Source organism: Rhinichthys klamathensis, unplaced genomic scaffold (assembly GCF_029890125.1).
Source record: "Rhinichthys klamathensis goyatoka isolate OS25496 unplaced genomic scaffold, OSU_Roscu_1.1 h1tg000029l_1, whole genome shotgun sequence".
NCBI lineage: Eukaryota > Metazoa > Chordata > Actinopteri > Cypriniformes > Leuciscidae > Rhinichthys > Rhinichthys klamathensis.
Genome location: NW_026606579.1, coordinates 3,871,212 through 3,886,637, shown reverse-complemented (window position 1 = coordinate 3,886,637; position 15,426 = coordinate 3,871,212). Strand labels below are relative to the sequence as shown.

At 38.6% G+C, this 15,426-nt stretch overlaps 1 protein-coding gene across 3 annotated transcripts in view; it reads left to right on the top strand.

The window, feature by feature from the left end:
- LOC130080023 (zinc finger protein AEBP2) overlaps positions 1–15,426 on the top strand; it is a 171,029-nt gene that overhangs the window by 20,974 nt on the left and 134,629 nt on the right. Inside the window, exon 8 of one of the 3 annotated variants that reach the window (XM_056245297.1) lies at positions 10,842–10,899. The exons of the other annotated variants lie outside the window; for them this stretch is intronic. Coding sequence (XP_056101272.1) covers positions 10,842–10,884 — 43 coding nt within the window. The 3' untranslated portion in view covers positions 10,885–10,899. Of the gene's footprint in view, positions 1–10,841; positions 10,900–15,426 lie in introns of those variants that run through there. 3 annotated transcript variants of the gene reach the window in all.

Sequence of the window (15,426 nt, the reverse complement as noted above, 5' to 3'; positions counted from 1 at the left end):
TATCAACAGGATTGAATCTGATTGTTCAACGCCGCAGAGAATTGTTGTTTTGGATGCATTTCTAGTGTGTGTGTGTGTGTGTGTGTGAGGGGGGGTTGTTTGGCGGCCCGTCCTAGAACGTCATTTAAAATGCTGACTGATTTACGCAACACAAGCAGGGCCTGTTTTGCTCCGTTCCTTTGCGAGCTGCTGCACATTTTTCAAGCGTGCATAAACAAACCTGAACGCGAAAACAAACAAGTTCCTTACATGAGGATTCTCTCATTCTTGGCTTAAGACGACGAGTATATTCCTTTGGGAAAGACCATTGATAACAGCTCTGTCTATGGCGGATACACGAGGCGTGATAGTTGAGTGACATCCAGAAGTTAGTAAAGGGGGGCATGTGCGTCATCACAGCGGTTGTAGGTTGCCGAAACACCCCATGGCTGCCTGTTTTCTGGACCGGGTAAATTATAGCCATCTTCCCCTAATTAGAACAAGAGAGGCTGACTCTCAGGAGGACTGTGATGACATCACACTTTTCCCACAAATCCCAGAGGCAGCTCTGTGCTCAGACCGTTGAGCTGTAAAGATTGAGTTGTAGATTCACATTCGGTGTTTATTTAGAGCACATGGCAAGCCACCAAAGATTTGTGAGATTTATGGCTGTTTTGTAATTGGTACACCAAGATCTTTCAGTCCAGGCCAATCAAGTGAAAAAAAAGGCATTACAAAGTAAACCAATGACATGCGTTTGGAGAAAAGATATATGGCTTGGAGGTGCGTATTAACCATTTTGGTGAAGAATGGATCGTTTTGGCCTTTTAGTAAATGGAGAGATGTTATTTGATATCTACGTGATCTTTTTAAGGGACTTGCGCTTCTCTCAGTCTAAGAAAAAAAAATCTCATGGATAAAAAAATGGTGATTTTGTGTTTTTACATACAAACTATATTTGTGTCTTCAAGTCAGAAAGTTTCCAACTGCGGGTCTGGAAAAGTGCCGTACAACAACATAAATATGAAAACACATTTTTTTTATTGCATTAGTCACACAAGCATTAAATTCGAACATTGTTGTAGCAGATTAACTTTTAGCTTTGTTTTAGAGTGGGCACATGATAAATCATTAATTTTCAGTAGTGAACATGAGAATGTAATAGGCATTGCTCTAAATGCAAACTATCACTCTGTTTTTGTTTTAGAATTTCGTTCTGGCTCAAATGCAGTTTTAGTCGAGCAACATCTGTTATGACTTATGATTGCAGTTAGAAAATTACCTTTTTAACCCGTACATGATGCAGTAACTTCACCATCCTGTTCTGTCAATTAATGTTTTCAGCATTTTTCAATGTCATCGTCGGTTCAAGAGCCTCCAGCATGAAGCTCATTAGGCAGAACAGGCATTTGCTCTGGTTTTAATGGAGTGAGACTCACTGCATATCATACACCCAGGAGAAATATACTTCATTAATACAATTATATTATCATTTTATTAATAGAATTTTTTTGTCATACACTTGTCATACACATATACAGCGAGGTCCAAAAGAGATAAGCAATGGAAATTATTTAGTATTTTTCTAATTTATGTTGTGGTGTTTTGTATGTGGTTTTATATATGTTATGTTCAATGGAAAATGTATTTGCGTTTAATAACTGACCTATAAATAGTGCCGCATCTTAGCAATTTTACATAATAATGTTTCTTTATTTTAAAACGGAAAAAAAATGTTAAAATCTTAAATCTTTACTTTATTGGTTTATAACTGAGTCATTTTTATTGTGGCCTCAGACTTTTGGCCCCCAGTGTATTATTATAAAAATTATATGATGCTTGTTTCAAAGGTCAAATATTTTCTTAGTTTATAACAGGATCTTCCTGCAATCAGGCAAATTTGAAGCTGAGAGAAATGCACACTTTTTCTGTTTTCATGGTTTATATTAGAGATATGGCTCATGCAGCTTGTTCTTTTTGGTCAGACACCAGGGTTTTGACTGACACTTCTCTCTAACTATTTTCCTTGCGGTGCTCTAATTGCTACTTCAACATCAGTCTGCAACACAAACCGCATCCAGCAGAGAGCGAGTGTTTAGCACGTCTGAAACCAGGTCAGAGGAAAGCCTCAAAAGATTCAGGCTTTGGTAGGCAATGGAGATGCAATCGGATATCTAGTCCAACACCGCTCTCTGTGTGGTCCGAGTTCTCTACTTCTCTCTCTGTCTTATCGTCCTCACTTTGCTAATTCTGTGTCGCTGAAGCGCTGTTACAAAATAAAGCCCATTGTGTAAGACTTCTCACTTGGAGGTGACTACAGATTGATAGATTACCAGAGCTGGCTGTGAATTGGCTCTTCTCACGTCATGCGTCTAAATGTTTCTCACATGGTCCCTCAGCGAGAGACGAATTTTCACATCCATTAGAGCAAACTAACTGCACCGAGCCTCTGTGAAACTGAGCTTCGCTAATAATTAGACCTGCAATCACATTGATGGCTTGTGGGAAGGGTACGGCTCATGCCAAAGCAACAGAAATGTGGAGGACTGTTGTGATTGGCATGCTTTAAGATAGACAATTTTGTCTATGCTGTCTGAATCGCTAAAAGACCCCAGTGATCTTATAAATGGGTCATTCCATGAAACCCGTGCCCTTCACATTTTTGAAAATGTGATTTTTACAGTATTTTTTATAAATGACTGGAATATTTTGAATGTTCTATCAGACAACGTGTTTAAGTATTAATTGCAGTGCCATCTCAAAATAAATTGATGCATGTTAATGTATGTTGACTGAGTGTTGTCAAAAATAACACGAAATTGCCCGATTTTGCCATTGTGTTCCGACCAAAATCACTTGAATGCACATCACAACTCAGATTGTCAAAACAAACTTCCCAGAAAGACTTAAAGGCAGCAATAGGCCCTTGATAGTGAGCACATGGCGTGACGCACTGAGTCGTCACATTTGGGCTCTGGTCTTGATTTTGGGCTCATTGTTTTCGAGTCCAAGAGGAAGTGAGTTACAAGAGATGTGGACTCCATGTGGAAACCATTCCCTTGTATGTTGACTGAGTGTTGTCAAAAATACAGATTTTTCATATCGATATTGAAATTTCGGAAAAAAAAATTCGCAGGTACCCAATACCAGAAGTGTGTTATTTCTATATTTCTCCGACAGCTAGTTGACACACAAAGCCTTTAGGTGTAAAACCCTTTACTCACTCGTTTCTTTTGCTCTGGGTGAATATTGTTGGTGTTACAAGGCTTGACTTTCAGTGTGGAATTGCAAGTATTTGCAAGATTTGGTGCTCACACCCAAAGTGCGCACACATAAAGACAAGTATATTGGCTATTTAAAACAGTATAATGGTGTCCGTGCGTCAGGTCTTAAACTGACAGCAGCTTAATATACCGGCTGCCAAATTGAGATATTAAAAATATCTATATGGCAGTTTTCCCCCATGGTATCAGTCAAAATTGTGGCCAGTGAAAATGCTGAGTGGCTATAACTTTGGAAAACCACTAGCCACAGTGGCTGGTGACCAAAAAAGTTAGTGTCAAGCCCTGCGTGTATATATATATATAAATATACTTTTGTGTTTATTTTGACAGCCTCATGAGGAAAAAATATTTTATTTAACATAAAATAAAATAATTTTTGTTATTATAATTAGATTAAATTTAAAATTATTTATATATAATGTGAATGAGAGAAACAAATAGCACTCATTTAGTTGAATGAAGCAAATGTTGTGACATCTGATTTGGACCGTTGCTCTCATGACACATTGTCTTTCTCCTCTATCAGAGACTTCGTGTAAGCCAACGAGGACTTTACTGACCTTCAGTTATGCTGAACAGCTGGCTAAATCGTGCTTCTCCAGAGAGCGGTTTCATCCCAGAGGGGGAAGATGGTGTATTTTCTACTCTGAGCTATTTAGAGATTAATTATATCTCCTCTGTCAAAGAAAAGGACCAAAAACTTTTAGTTGTCATTGTCAGATGGCCATGTCTTATTGGTCGCTAACGTACGCTGCCATGAAACAAATTGGCGTACTACATATAGCTAGCTTTTGAGGTCGAGGGAAGGGGTTTGCTCAACGCTAGCAGCTACTCATCCACAGCCAATGTTGCATATGCTAATGCGCTCCTGACAAACACTCACGCTCCGAACACAGCGTTTGGCAAATTAATTCACGCTGCAGTGCCGCAGTGACTCATTGAGATTTCTGCTGCTGTTGTCGTACTAGAGCAAGTATGTTTTGTTAGCCCACCAAACATGCCTGCTACACAACAAAAGCTAATGAATTTCTTGGGAAATCGTTTTGTTTTTTTATCTAGCTCATTTCCACCTGGGTCTGGTTGTGTAAAAGTGCAAACATGCTAATTGAAAAGTAAAGTGTCGCATGATCTATCTTTGGTCTTTGTTTCTTGTGTTTCCGTTTGTTTTATGTTTTCAAGACATCTCCTTTGCATTTTATGCGGCATTAAACATCATAGTAGAAGCTAATTAGGTTTGGTTATGAATTCACAAATTGCCCAATTTTGCCATTGTGTTCTGACCAAAATCACTTGAATGCAATGCACATCACAAATCAGATTGTCAAAACAAACTTCCCAGAAAGACTTGAAGGCAGCAATAGGTCCTTGATAGTGAGCACATGGCGTGACACACTGAGTCGTCACATTTGGGCTCTGGTCTTGATTTTGGGCTCATTGTTTTCAAGTCCAAGAGGAAGTGAGTTACAAGAGATGTGGACTCCATGTGGAAACATTCCCTTGTTCCTGTAGCCGCTTTCGAGAGCCTCGGGCTTGGGTTCTTACCCAGAACGGGAGCGTCAACGACGGTCTGAACTAAAAGCGCATTAAGGATTCAGTTCGTTATAGTTGAGAATAGTGTTGTTTCATTTCAGTGACTTGAATTCACCAAAAAGAATCATTCAGATTTGTTGACTGACTTGTTAATGCAGGTTTCTCTTATTCAGTCACTCCAATCACTCACTGACTCTTTAAACTTTATTGAATTTGTCAATAGCCCTTTCTACAGATTACATTGTCCCACCATAGTCTTTTTGTGTGATAAGAGTCACTGAATCGTTTATTAAAAATGTGTTATCCTTTATTAAAATTTGGATGTCTACAGATCTGTAATTTTTTTCCCCCTCCATCTTGACAAAGGCTCAACTTGACTTCATCACGCTGTAGAAAAATACAATCATAGTCTAAATTCATTGTTTCAATAACATCCTCATGTTAGTCTCGCGTAGCCAGACTGACGGCAGAAGGTCTGAACTCCATCACAGCTTTCATTGGCCGAGGACCACCCAGAGGCCATCTGACTGACATGTAAAGCAACCAATCACCGTTAGTTTTGTTTCGCGTCATGTTTAGGGGCTGAAAACGTAACGTCGATGTCCCTACAATAACAGACCTGTGTGTAAAACTCTTAGACGAGAACTTTACATACTTCACGTACTTTTGCAAATACAGCGTTTAGTTGATTTTGATAAGCGCTCATTGTCACAGTTGTAAACGCGGCGGCGTTCTTCTTCCATAAGAGGGTTTGGCGTCACGGCATCTTTGTTTCCAGGCGGACCGTTAAAGAATGTGACACGCACGTCAGAATTCAACCAATCAGATGACGACTTCAAAACTCCTGAAGTGTTTCCAATTTTGTGTGCCATATGCATCAGACGTTTAGCTAACGGTCCGTGACGTCTCCTCATGTCATTTTAATTGTCTTTGGTCATCAGTCAATTTTACACAGTCTTAATTCTTCTGCCCTCTTTCTCTCCTTGTTGTGAATGAGAGTGACACATGACAGTTTGAAGGAGTGACCTGCCCTGTTCAAATCCTCCATGATTCAGATGTCTCAATTTGTTTATCTCGTTCAGAGTCTCATTCAGTAGACCTCAGTGAACAAAGAAGATTGTAAAATATGGCTCAGTGCATGGAAGACAGCAAGAATGATTTGTTTCACTAGTTGCTAACATAATCTCTTGTTTCATTCTTACCTTTTGCCTTCATCCCAAATGCCGTTTTAGTGGCTGTGACGTCCGTCGGCTGGTTTGTGGAAGTGATCAGTGTAAACAAAGCCGGTGCGAAGAGGACTTTGGCAGCGGTGGACATTTGCACACACAGTCCATTAATCATCTGATAACCCCTGCAAGCTGTCCAACCATGTCTTTCTCATCCAAAGATTCTTGTTCCTTTGGCTTTTCTTCCCCCCCCCCCCCCCCCCCCCCCACACCAAAACATCGAAAATTGCTTCACAGCTGCTCTTGGGATGGGAAGAAGAAACATTTTCAGACACGGTGTTTACATTGCTCTTCTAGCAAAGTGCCAGTGGGACAGACAGACGTGTAATGGAGCGTTCCACCAAGTAGAAACACTGGACGTTGTACTGGACAACAAGTCAAATTACTGAGTGTGAGAGAATCTTGGCCTCGTTCCCCTTCCTGTCAGTTTGTTTTCCATGTCTCTACGAAATGTTTTCAGGCCCTTCACAGTTATGCTAACACAATCCAAACTCTCCTGGACTACTGTCAGAAATGAGACCCTTAGTCCAGCATAAATTTTTGTTGGTAAGGACAAATGCTAAAGTAGCAAACCCAAGAGTGTTGACAAAGCATCTCACTTTTATCACTGTTTGAAAGTGTCTGTCAGACTTTGGTGTTGAGCTATAAACATCAAACCCTCTGCATTTCTTCTTCGTGACAACCTTCTTGTTTATTAGGAGCTGTCTGTTGCGGGACCAGAGACTGTAACGTCTTGGATTAAATACTGTACGACCCCTAGTTTGTTTGAAACGTTTCCTATAAAAGGCCTCAAGTTTTTGGCAGTTTGTGTAATCTAAGATGGCATGGCCTGTATTTGAGCATTAGCTACAAGTCAACTTTGGTCAACTTTTCACATTCATTTGCTACATATCGGCTAAATTGCCGTAAAGTTAAAGAGTTTCAACGAGCGGCAGGAACTCTTGGCTGTGGTGTAACCCAACAAAAACATCAAACAACAGCGTAAACCTCTTCCAAAACCAGGTTATGGAAACACATGCAGAATGTGGCTTAGCTCCATTTAGTCCAAACAAGAAACAGGTTTTTATAGGATTTGGGTTGAAATTCAAGGCGTTTCGAGTGTATTTTGAACCCTGTATCGCCAGACGCAGAGTCTTGGTCATTTGAGAATATTGTATTGTACATTTTTCAAGGGATTCAAGTTTGGAAACAACGAGTCAATCAATCTTTTAGAGGTTGGCAGTTGGAAACCTCTCGTTCTTAGCATCCCACACATCTTAGAGTTATCGGAAAAGGTGGCTGCCTCTTACAGGTGTTTGCCAAAAGCGGCAGAATTCAAAATATATTGCATTACCAAACCACTTGGTTCGTTTGGTCTGGGGGGGGAAAAAAACATTTAAATTTAAAAACATGGTTTGCTTGGTGTTCACATTGGTATTTTAAGACCGAACCTAATGGCACAGGGATACGTTCACAACCTTGGTCGCCTTTACGTAATTTATGCGCTTGTTGTATGTGCGTAGCCTACATATAATGGTATTTTGACCAGCTGAGAACTCGTGAAGAGCTTATAAAATGTGTAAAAGAGTGAAAACAGTGACAGGAATCCCTCCGTCACACACAAACCAAGATCTGCTTCGAGGAGACGCGGTTCTGATGCCTGTATTGAACTGTGATGGGCAACATCGTGACTATGACGAGTAAAAAACGGTTGCGTTCTGTCCTTTTTAGGGTTGCATCTTGTGACATCATGTGCTGTTTTTGGTTAGTTTACATGTTTGGTCCATGTTGCATTTTTTGCCATCTTTCCTGGGGTCTCGGTCCGCTTGTTTGGTGGCACCAGAGTTCGGATGGCAGCGTTCACACTTATTCAAATGAACCGCACTAACAGAGCAATCGCACCAGGGTTCATTTTAATCCAACCAAACATGCCAAGTTTGAACACACACTAAATCCAAGTACTACATCTGGTGCATAACTCATACCACACCATTTGTGCTAAAAAAAAAACTAATATACTTCAAATTTTTGCAATCTTAAGTAGTGTTTTAGTACTTTCCAATGTCGTTTATAGGTGATTATGGGGTGTTTTGAGAATTTCAACCTATAATTGTACCGATAACGTTAAATATGTAGCTAAAACTTGGACACATTTAAAAGGTTATTATTAATTGTAGTTTAATAATCATGGAGTTGTCAAAAGTTAAAATGGAACTCATCGTAGCTCTGAGGTCATTTGGATCAAAGTTGGTTTGGGAATTTGCGGTAACAGGGCAAAAAAAATTGCTTTATTTAGTCATTAATGAGGTTTAAGAAAATTGAGCATGTAATTCCAGCCCAGTGCTTCAAGAGCACTGCAACGTCTTGTCAGAATCCCTCATTTATCCAGACTCCCTGAGCCCACTACTGCGTTTTTGCGTGTCCGCAGCACAAGGCTTCTAAAGGCTGCTTTATTGATTTATTAATGCTGTAACTGTGGGGGCTCAGGAGACGATTGGCCGCGGTTATCAAGGCAGTTATTCCACCGTTCTTTGGTCTGAGAAACATTACAGCTGCAATCCGAAGAATGTGTGAAGTAAGTGTTTGGATGCTGATGGAATGCGGCGACCACAGATTGATGAAATTAATGTACTCGTCAGATAAATAAATGCAAATGCACGTCGCTTACAATATAATATCCCCTGTGCTTCCCCACTTATTTTCAGCAAAACTCACTGTAAACCGCATGAGGAGCGGGTTGAGATGAAACTTTGACTCCAGAAGGTGTCGAGTTTTTCTGTTAATGGGAAACACATGCAGCTACAGCAGTTTGAGTGTCTGTTTCAGGCAGATCTGATGGGGTGTCGACTGAAAGGGGTTCATTATGAAAGTCACAGTGCAGATTTCTGAATAATGCTCCTCATTTGAATGCAGGTCACCCCTGTGGTGATGTCAGTCAGGTCACATGACTCCTAACCTTGTCCTGATTGGTCAAGTAGGTCATAAGAATAATTTTTCTGATCATATTTCATTATCATTAGAAATGAAATGAAACTAAAATATTATTCATATGGAAAAGCCTCATTGCCGTAATGTGTCTGGATGTTTAATTTTATATATATATTTAAAAAAAATTATGTGTGTGTATATATATATATATATATATATACACTCACCGGCCACTTTATTAGGTACCCCATGCTAGTAACGGGTTGGACCCCCTTTTGCCTTCAGAACTGCCTCAATTCTTCGTGGCATAGATTCAACAAGGTGCTGGAAGCATTCCTCAGGGAGTTTGGTCCATATTGACATGATGGCATCACACAGTTGCCGCAGATTTGTCGGCTGCACATCCATGATGCGAATCTCCCGTTCTACCACATCCCAAAGATGCTCTATTGGGTTGAGATCTGGTGACTGTGGAGGCCATTTTAGTACAGTGAACTCATTGTCATGTTCAAGAAACCAATTTGAAATGATTAGAGCTTTGTGACATGGTGGAAGTAGCCATCAGAGGATGGGTACATGGTGGCCATAAAGGGATGGACATGGTCAGAAACAATGCTCAGGTAGGCCGTGGCATTTAAACGATGCCCAATTGGCACTAAGGGGCCTAAAGTGTGCCAGGAAAACATCCCCCACACCATTACACCACCACCACCAGCCTGCACAGTGGTAACAAGGCATGATGGTTCCATGTTCTCATTCTGTTTACGCCAAATTCTGACTCTAACATCTGAATGTCTCAACAGAAATCGAGACTCATCAGACCAGGCAACATTTTTCCAGTCTTCAACTGTTCAATTTTGGTGAGCTCTTGCAAATTGTAGCCTCTTTTTCCTATTTGTAGTGGAGATGAGTGGTACCCGGTGGAGTCTTCTGCTGTTGTAGCCCATCCGCCTCAAGGTTGTGCGTGTTGTGGCTTCACAAATGCTTTGCTGCATACCTCGGTTGTAACGAGTGGTTATTTCAGTCACTGTTGCCCTTCTATCAGCTCGAACCAGTCTGGCCATTCTCCTCTGACCTCTGGCATCAACAAGGCATTTCCGCCCACAGAACTGCCGCTCACTGGATGTTTTTTCTTTTTCGGACCATTCTCTGTAAACCCTAGAGATGGTTGTGCGTGAAAATCCCAGTAGATTAGCAGTTTCTGAAATACTCAGACCAGCCCTTCTGGCACCAACAATCATGCCACGTTCAAAGTCACTCAAATCAACTTTCTTCCCCATACTGATGCTCGGTTTGAACTGCAGGAGATTGTCTTGACCATGTCTACATGCCTTAATGCACTGAGTTGCCGCCATGTGATTGGCTGCTTAGAAATTAAGTGTTAACGAGCAGTTGGACAGGTGTACCTAATAAAGTGGCCGGTGAGTGTATAATTGTTATTTAAATATTGTGAAGTATTTATACATCATGATGGTATTTGTAAAAATAAAATGCATATATAAACGCATACATATATGCATAAATAACACACATTCACACAGTTTTTAACATTTTCATAATGTAATTATTACATTGTAAAACAAATATTGTAACTGTCTAAAAAAAGGCTTATTTGTATTTTTGTTTAATATAATTTTGTTATATGGCGGTAGAAATGCATATGTTATTGACTAGTTTTGTAAGATTCACTTTTAACTTTTTGTAAATGTTTTTCTAGGATTTGATTTTAAAAAAGCATCTTAAATAGTCACAAACTGTAGCATAACTGGTTTCGTGCAAACAAATGGGATATGTCACATGTGATGATAAATTAGCATAATATAACAAATGACTCATACGCATGTGATGATAACTAACTAAAGCCAGAAATGGTTTATACATCCTTTCTCATTGTTTTTGTCTCACTTCCACCCAGCAATCCCATCATCCACGAGGACTTTCACTGTGGCTCCCATTAAACCCCATGGGTAAATGACGGACGTGTTAATTCCATTCCTCCAATCAGCTTTGAGAGAACGCCAAATCCATCTGCACTGTTGCCCTTTCTTTCCCCCAAAGACTTCCTGTGACCTCATGACATCTTCACTGTTATTTGCAGTGGATTATAAAGCAGATAGTTCTGGTCCTGGATGCTGATTGGCTAATACAGCATCACAGCTGTGCAAAAACACACACATATATATATATATATATATATGCATAGTTTTATTTTTCCTTATGTCATGTATTATTACATGTAAATAAATGTATATTTTTTTCATATATATATATATACATGCACACACACATAATTAAAATAACAATATATAATCAATATAGAAAATAAAGTTTATATATGCATTTTATTTTTACAAATACCATCATGATGTATAAATACTTTACAATATTTAATTAATTATTTTAACAAATATATATATATATATTATCTAGTATATTATTATTATTATTATTATATATATATATCATCAAATAACGAAAAATAAAACTATTGAAATATATAAATAATTTTACAAATATACTATAGTTTTTTTCTTATTTTAAGTATGTGTATATATATATATATATATTATAATTGTAAATAATTTGATTATATGTATAAATGAAATAATTATTAATTACATTAACATAGTGTCAGGGCCTTTTTGCTATTCTAAAAGTTTTTAAGGGTTTTATCATAAGTGTTATATTTTTAACATTATGGTAAGATTGAGTAATAGTGTTTGGAGACTGACTGAGACTGCAGCTGTTGGTCGTTTTCCCATGATGTTTTTGTGATGGGAGCACATGTGGTGAATCGGTGACGTGTGAGCTAACAGTGGCCTGCTCTGATGTCATAACCCCAGACCGTGTGTGTCTCAGGGCCATGTGATGGACAACAGGCCAGAGCCCTCAGCTGTGTGTGTGCGAGGCGGCGTGACACGGATTGGGTACAAATATAGCAGAGCTCTTTTGATAATGAAAAGATGTACGTGAGCGTTTTTGTCCCCCGAGAGCAGACGCTCCCCAGAGACGGGCCGCACATTATGAAATGCATCATCCTCTTGTAGTTTGGCAGACTGTTTGTGGAGGCCACATCAAAAACTCGGCCAAGTTCAACGTTTCAGTCGTGACACAGAATTCCTTTCGCTTGCTTTATTTTCCTGTCTGCGCTTCAAACATGCTGAACTTCATGATGCATTAGCAAACCACTGAGCAGAACCCAAGACTGTGAAAAAAGAAATCTCTCTCCAAAATTGTTTGTATCTTGGGATGTGCATGTCTTTCGGTCTATATATGCACTACTGAGATTTTCTTTTTAAGAAATGCTTTTATTCAGCAAGGATGTATTACATCACATTTAAATACAGTAAAGATTTGTATTTAAAATGAATGCTGTTCATTTGAACTGTCTATTCACCAAAGAATCCTGGAAAAATATGTATCATGGTTTCTGCAAAAATATTGATACATTGATAATAACATTGAGAAATGTTTCTTGAGCAGCAAATCATCATATCAGAATGATTTCTGAAGGATCATGTGACACTGAAGACTGGAGGAATTAAATTCAGCTTTGATCACAGGAATAAACATTTACATTTAAAATATATTCAAATAAAAAGAATTCACAAAAGTTTTGACTATTTTGGAGCAAATAAATACAGCCTTGGTGAGCAGAAGAGACGTAATCGGACTCAGTTATACTTGTATAGCAGTATAAATGTGTTTACAAAACATATTGAAGAAGTGTATTGTGTTAAATGTGCTATAAGAAGAACACTTGGCTCTAACTTGCTGTGATATTGAAAATAAATGTATAGGGCATTATCATCAACACTTCCAGCATCAAGTAAATGCTCTGTTCTCACTGAGAGCAAAAAGCTACTTGAAGCTTTTTAAAATGCATGATTTTAAATATATGCAGAATCAGAATTGTGAACCAATGAGATTGCACCGTGGGTGGATCTAAACAGTGACCGGCAAAATCATGATTAAAAGTATCGCTTTTAGAACAAGTTTAAGGGTATGGAGGTAAAATAATCCCAAATGTTTTTGAAACAAAAAGCCTGTTGAATTGTACTACTTGAAAAAAATATGCATTGCATTAACCCTGCTTGTATTTTAATGCATTGTATTTTTAGGGCTTGCATTTTTATAGGCTGAAATTTAGCATGGTTGAATATTTAAGCTGTGAATATTTCAAATCAAATCATTTCAAACACATTTTCATTAGTAAAATTTCAATAATCCATATTCACCTTTCATATTTCATATCCCAAATATTCAAACTGATTAAAAATACAACCTATAATATTCAACAGGCGGTTTTCGGTCCATTTTATTTCGCTTTGCAAATTCGCTTCCACAAATTCAGTGGTTCAAATTCGACAGTAAATTCAACATTGACATCCAGGAGCTGCAGGAAAAGTAGTAGATTACCGAGCATAATCTCCATCTGCTGTTAGTCGACCTCACCAGCAGGGGGTGCAAGCGCGTGTTGTTGACGAAGACCAGAGCAACAGTTAGTGCAAGCCATTCATTCATAAAAACTTATTTACAAAAATGTAAGTGTATTTGTGATTATTATGACGTCTGTTTTATGTGAAATTCAGTGTGTTCATGATTACTTTTCCTGTGTAGCCTACATGCATCTTTCTCTACCATGAACGATAATGTTATTCCCCCGATGCGGATGTACAGATCCAGTGTTACATTTGACATATTTATTTCTCTTGGTTGTTTAGTTGCCTTAACCTTATATTGCAGCGATGTGCTGCATGCAGTACTAGGGTTTGGTTTCCCTCAATATGTCAGGATTCCCCTGCTGGACATATAAAACGCTTAACGTAGCTTAATGGACATAAAAGACCAAACTCGCAGGCTAGCAGATGGACTCAGAATATGAATTTAACGCGCAAAGTTTAATGCTGAGCGTTTCCCAGTGATATACTGGCATAAATTTGGTTTGACATTGGACATTCGCACATTTAGGGACCGTCTCTAAAGTTACATACGAAATTGGTATACACGTTTCTAACTTAAATACCATTTGAAAAGAACGACTTACAGTCATAAAACCAACTGTAAAGTGTTCATGTAGGTGTCAGGCTCAGGCATAATGCGCAATTTATTCAAATAGATTGAAGTTTGCTATTGAAGTTAGAAACGTTTAGGCCTATAGGACTTGTTACTTTAGAGACGGTCCCTAAATGTGCAAATGTCAACCCAATTTTACATTTAGTCTTTTAGCTGGCACTTTTATCCAAAGCGACTAGTTAAACTAACAATATAGAACAACAATATGAAAGTGCTACTTCCCAGTTTAATCTAATGCAGTACATGTACAATACATACTTTCCAAATAAGGTGCGAGTTTGGTCTTTTATATCACTGTAGTCCATTAAGCTACGTTAAGCGCTTTGTCCTGACGGAATTCGGGGAATCTTTGAGTATGATGATGTATTGAGGGAAACAGATTATAATCCCGTTCACTGTAGAAAAAGGCTGATAACATAAGGCTACACAGGGAAAGTAACAATGAATGAAACATAAAAACAGCTTTTGTGCCTTTATCATCTTTTCCGCATATATACTGACCCAGATAATCGTCACAAAAAACATAATGCATGCTGAGTTTTTATGAATGAATGGCTTGCACTAACTGTTGCTCTGGTCTTCGTCAACAACACGCGCTTGCACCCCCTGCTGGTGAGGTCGACTAACAGCAGATGGAGATTATACTCGGTAATCTACTGCTTTTCCTGCAGCTCCTGGATGTCAATGTTGAATTTACTGTCGAATTTGAACCACTGAATTTGTGGAAGCGAATTTGCAAAGCGAAATAAAATGGACCGAAAACCGCCTGTTGAATATTATAGGTTGTATTTTTAATCAGTTTGAATATTTGGGAAATGAAATATGAAAGGTGAATATGGATTATTGAAATTTTACTAATGAAAATGTGTTTGAAATGTTTTGATTTGAAATATTCACAGCTTAAATATTCAACCATGCTAAATTTCAGCCTATAAAAATACAAGCCCTAAAAATACAATGCATTAAAATACAAGCAGGGTTAATGCAATGCATATTTTTTTTCAAGTATACAATTCAACAGGCTTTTTGTTTCAAAAACATTTGGGATTATTTTACTTCCATATAAGGGTGTGTGCTTTCAAACAATATCTGCAAGTGTTATATGCTGTATAAACACCCTAATAATACTGCTAGCTGGTGACTTTAATAAAACATGGCTAAAATATTGTTTTGGACCGAATGACCTCGCTCCAATAAAATCTGAACGTAATATTTAGCGAGCAGGGCAGCAGGTTCATGCAGGCCGAGTTGGATATCATCGAAACTGTTCTATCGTTCCCATCAAACGTCTTGAAAACACTCGAGCCGTCATGTCTCGCTGGGGCCGGAGCGTGCTGTGTGTAGACCACGCTCACCACACGGAAACATGCCTCTCATTACGTCAAAACACTCCCATCTACGGCCATGCCTACCCTCCTTAACCA